This window comes from Ornithodoros turicata, chromosome 5 (assembly GCF_037126465.1).
Source record: "Ornithodoros turicata isolate Travis chromosome 5, ASM3712646v1, whole genome shotgun sequence".
NCBI classification, from domain to species: Eukaryota; Metazoa; Arthropoda; class Arachnida; order Ixodida; family Argasidae; genus Ornithodoros; species Ornithodoros turicata.
In genome coordinates, this window is record NC_088205.1 from 17,563,090 (window position 1) to 17,568,377 (window position 5,288).

The following is a 5,288-nucleotide window of genomic DNA, read 5'->3' on the forward strand; positions in this document are numbered from 1 at the left end:
TGTGGTTCTACTAGATTGTAGCGACTGTGTCACTTGTACCTCTCCCGGGTGCTGAAATTTTGAGGCTAGCAGCAGCACTGGTCATCGACCTGCTGTTTATTGTCTTTTCGATTGCTAGAATACATTGTATGGGAGCATATGTCAGGATTACTATAGAAGCGGTGTGTGCCCCATAAGAGGTACATTCCTGCAAATGTCATAAAACCATAATCATCACCATCGTGTGCATGTACACTGCACAGAGTGCTGCTATCCGCTACGGCCACTTTTGTCTTTTGAAAATTCAATTTTGACTGTCTAGTAGATCCGATGGGCCGATGCGCTGAGCCCTTGTATATCATGTGAACAGACTCTTACAAGTGAGTTGCACATTATAAATGGTCGGCACAATCTAGTAGATTTTAGTCAAAACGTTGCCGCCGTTTGCTTAAAAAAAAAAAAGGAAAGAAAGACGAAGAAACTAACGAACACAGAGTACAACTGGTATTGTATTCTGTTGGCTGCCAAGATATGTTGTATTTTTAGGGCTTTGTAGACAGTGCCATTGTTGAGGTGAAGCAGCCAGCTGAGTCACTTTTTCTTCCCCCTCAGTTACATCAAAACGTTGCAGTAGAGACCTGCACGGACAAATAATTGCTGCTGACAAATTTGCACAATTTTGTCGGCATTATCAGGGACTGTGCTGTTGCATGACAATCCTGTGTGCTTGTACCATGCATTTGGCTGTGGCTCGCATGCCATTTGAAATGTAGTGTACAGCCTAGTGCATCACCAAAAGCCTGATGACGTTGAATTTCTCAGCTACAGACTTTCACACAAAACTTGACATTCGTTATTGTCGGATATTGTGGAATCACAGGACGGCACAAACATGTGGTCGCATGCCTCAACCATCATGGACCAGCATACTTGGTGTAGGAACACAAAGCGTGCTGCTAATGACTCTTAGCAAGCAATCCAGACCAGACGTTTTCTGACAGCACCTTGTATCGAGAGTGTACAAAATCAATAATCAAACACAACATTCTTTTCAGTTTTGCATAGCTATTTGTCATTTAGGTGAATGGACTGAGGACTGAAGATGGATAATAGAACACAATTGGGCAAAAAGTTTATGCAAAAGCAAGTAGTGTGATAACTATGATGTTTTGTTATGCTGCATAATATAATTCTGTTATGTTGATGCAAAGGTGAGTAATTTACGAAGGAAGATGCAACATGATGCTAATTATGTGGATGCAAGGTGTGCCAAACTATTGCGGTTGATAGGTTCCGTTTTGTGAATTTGTTCTGTCCTTTTTTTCTCGCCTTTTTGTTTGGATTAAAAGTAAGAACCCGTGGGAAATCAGTCTGCATCGTGCTGCAAAGAACCGGGCCCTTAGTTTTATGTCAACCTCTGAAGAATTGTTCTTTTATAAGCCATACTTCCTTGCAATGTTGAACACCAATCTCATTTCTCCGTGGTGCCTCATTGTCTGAGGTTTGTAAAACCCAATCTCGCCTGATTTTTTTTTCTGCCCCAAATTGATTTTGTGTTCACTGGCTCATACCCACGTTTTCCTGTACAATGTAGAAGGAAACAAAACAAGAAAGAAAAAAGTTGTGCTTGTAACTTTAACTAAAGCCATGAGCAAAAACAAACATTGGCATTTTTTCATACCCATGTATTGTAAGTGTGGCCCGGCATGCTTCCTTTCCATGCAAAAGCCTCCTTTCTCTTTAATCAAATTGCAACCTAGTATCCAATTTGTGCTTCCTTCAGTTTTGCTACGTTATGTTTTGGATATTGGCCACTATGGACATTTCAGCAAAAGTCAATGCCATCTCACTTCTCTCCTGGTGGTGTCCTACTCACATCCTCGCGTTACTTTCCAAATCTGTTATCCCACTTCACAGCCTCTCTCAGCATTTATACAATTAGTTACAAAAGGAATGCACATTCGTTTTCACCCAGTCTTGCATAGTAATTCGTAACTGCAGCCCAAGACTGCTGATAACAAACGTGTCAAATGCACACATCAATTTTCACCAGTATTGGGTAGTAACTTGTTGCCAATTTCCATGAACGTCGCTGCAAAGTGTAATATTTTTGCCACATGTTTGCATGCCTTGAACGACTTTCCAGTGCCGGATTTAGGGGAGGGCAGACGGGGCACTTGCCCCGGGGCCCCCACCAGTAAAGGTCTTGTTCAAGGGAAATCTGTTTTGCATGCCTGAAACGGAAACTTGGTAAAAATCTGTCCTCTGTCCACGCATGTCGACTCCGAATAACACATTGGATAGACATAGAATACACGAGGGAGCCCCCACAGTACAGTGCCCCTGGGCCCCCACCACTGTAAATCCGGCACTGCGACTTTCTCATTGCAATGATGAGGGCATTGGAAGGTCTTGTAGAACTATCCACACTTAAAAAGGAGTAACTGTTACTCAGTAACTATTTTTACGAGCAAATCCTAACTACCTGCTGTTTTGAAGTAACTTACTTGTGACCGGATTTTGGACCCTGCACAAGCCTACTGTGCACTACATGTCACGTGAACTTTAAAACTTCACTGTTATCATACACATCGAAAACTATTTTTTTGTTCAGGGTAAAATGAGATACTGCTTACGTATTTGGGTTAGAGCCCTACAAGCTTGGTGAGAGGGGTAGGGACCGGGAGGAGGAGTTTGTCGACATCCTCTACTTACTTGGTAGTGTAACGATAACGCGCCTGCCCGCGTGCTTTCTGGATTGAATTTGGTCTCGTGCTGTTAAACCGGGAGTTCTTTTGTGTTTGTGGCGGTGTCTTTTCTTATAAATTTACATATTCATTTGTTTGATAAGCACTAGAAAGGTGTACGTCACGGCTGGGAATACTAGGCCGGCACCTACTCACTGAATCACCGGGCCGGGCTCTACTCACTGGGCCGCATAAAAACATGAAGGTCCAGGCCTGGACCGGGCCATTTTTTTTATGCTCCCGGGCCGGGTCGGCCTGTGCAGGGCTCTATGTTCTAGTTGGTACGGTGACATGAATGTTGTTCCACCTAATGGCTCTGCGGAGGAGAGGGGAGTCAAATCTGTAGTAAATGTGAGTTGGTGGTTCAGCGCTTGTCCCATCGAGTCCGTATTCCTGTGTCTCCTTTTGCGCTGGTATTAATTTTGAAATGGAAAGTGCGTTACGTCGAATGAAGATCCGTGTATGCCCCTAAAACCATAGAACAGTTGAAAGTGTGGAGCCGTACCATGAGATAACGTACGTGTGTGTAGAGCACCGAGTGGAACCATGTACACCCTGCTTGAAAAAATCCATTTATTGATGAAGTCACAGATGAAGTTACACGATATGCCATTCTGCTACAGTGCCATACTGTTCTCCAAACAAAATTTTCAAATGCCTCCCAACCAGTTTAACATCACTAACACTTTTTTTTTTTATCTCACTTAGGGCAAAGGTGCACATAAAAAGCATTCTAAGGATGTTTAGACGGCTGGAACGTAATGACATGCCAAGCAACTGTTGCGATAAATGTTGAAAAAAATGCTCGCACATGAATCGAGGAAAATGACAAATGTTGCGCAAAGAAATGTTTCAACTTTCACCGTTTGCCGAGGGCGAGCGAGAACTCTCTCGACGGTCACCGTCATCATTTTGCGGTGGGCTTTTGGAAACACTGCGCGATTTGCTGCGTGCACCGCCTGCTGGAGACGCTGAGCGAGACCTCGACTGGTCGCCGTCTCTCTCTTTCGATTCCGACCTGTTGCGCTTCTTCCGTTTTGATCTGTCTTCAGACTCTGATCGTGATCTTGACCGTTCCTTTGAGTTGGTGTCCTTTGCTGTCTTTGACTTGGATCGTGACCTGGAACGTGTATTGGACCTCTGCTTTGATCTCGACCTTGAGTTGCGATTAACTCTTTCCTCCGATTCGGATCTCTCGCGCTTGGTCCTCTTTACCCTCTCTTTCGATCCCGATCGTGATCCCCTAGAAGCTGACCGTGACTTGGATCGTGATTGTGGCGACCTTGATCTTGACCTACGACGATCTTTGCCCTTAGAACGAGGCACTGGTGATGCTGAGCTGCGCCTGCCTTTTGACCTGGAGCGACTACGACGTCGCGGAGTTGCTGACTTTGACCGAGACCTTGACCTGCTGTAAGACCTGCTTCTAGATTTTGATTTTGAATATGAACGGCTGCTTGATGAACGACGACGTCGGGACCGCGATCTTGATCTGGACTTATGCGCGCGCTTCGCTTCAACGAGTCGGATCCGGCGTCCGTCGAGTTCTCTGTTGTTCAACTTGATAACAGCATTCTTCATGTCACCGTACGTTGCAAATTCTACAACGCCCTCGTGTCGACGCAAACGATGGGCATCTGTGTACGTGACTTCTCCGGCCTGTCTCATGAAGTCTTTGAGGTCTTGCCAACTGACGGTGCTGCTCAGGTTCTCAACGATTAGCTGGTACTCTGTGCGCGTCGGCGGGCCATAACGGCGGGTACCGCGCTGCGCTGACCCCGCGGTTCGACGAATACCACGTGCGAGTTCCACTGATATACGCTCGCCCAGCAGTTTCTTCCCGTTTAGGTCGTGGACGGCATCTTCAGCGTCGCGATAGTCGTCGAATTCAACGAATCCGTAGCCATTCTTGAGCAGGATTTCGCCGATGCGGCCGTAGCCCTTGAAAAATTTCTCGAGATCTCGCTCTCGCACGTCATAGCTGAGATGGCCAACAAACACTCTAGTCGTCATGGGTGATAGGATTATACTGTAGCACACGCGATATCTTCAAAGAAGATTTAAACCTTCAATACATTTACTGATTATTCCAGACACATCACGTGACGCCTATTTCGTGAAATGGCGGTCAGTTCCGTGGCACATGTGCGCTGCCGACGCTCTTTCCTGCTTTCACTGCTGCTCCTCACACCTCAAAATTTTCACAATTCTCTCCTAACGTCGTTTAACGAAACTCGCGCCTTCCAGGTTAATCATCTAATTTCGCAAGTAACGAATAATACCTTTGTTTCGGCGGCTCTTTGCAGCAGTAAGTAAGGGCACCGCTGACTTCCGGTGAAAACAAGCATATGAGGACGTCATTTCCTACTACTTGACTGGTGCTGCGGCGCTGCTAAACAGTTGCAAAAATTGGTTAATAGTCTGCATTCGATGTATTCCTTATCGGTAACCGCCAGCTGAGGCATACATTCAACTAAAAAGTATCGTATCTGCGAAAAAGCGAATAAAGTGATTTAGGTTTAGTGCGTTTCCGAAGTTCGTCTGCTCTGTGGCGACACGCCG

At 45.6% G+C, this 5,288-nt stretch overlaps 1 protein-coding gene across 1 annotated transcript; it reads right to left on the bottom strand.

The window, feature by feature from the left end:
* Positions 1 to 3,285: 3,285 nt before the first annotated feature.
* Positions 3,286 to 5,080, bottom strand: LOC135394139 (serine/arginine-rich splicing factor 5-like). The gene has a single exon (XM_064624677.1). It carries the CDS (start codon positions 4,737 to 4,739, stop codon positions 3,579 to 3,581), a length of 1,161 nt encoding a protein of 386 aa, XP_064480747.1. The 5' UTR covers positions 4,740 to 5,080; the 3' UTR covers positions 3,286 to 3,578.
* Between the last annotated feature and the right edge of the window lie 208 nt (positions 5,081 to 5,288).

What these genes read in the sequence shown, in the direction of transcription:
- LOC135394139 (XM_064624677.1), bottom strand. Translation starts at nt 4,739, where the DNA reads ATGACGACTAGAGTGTTTGTTGGCCATCTCAGCTATGACGTGCGAGAG.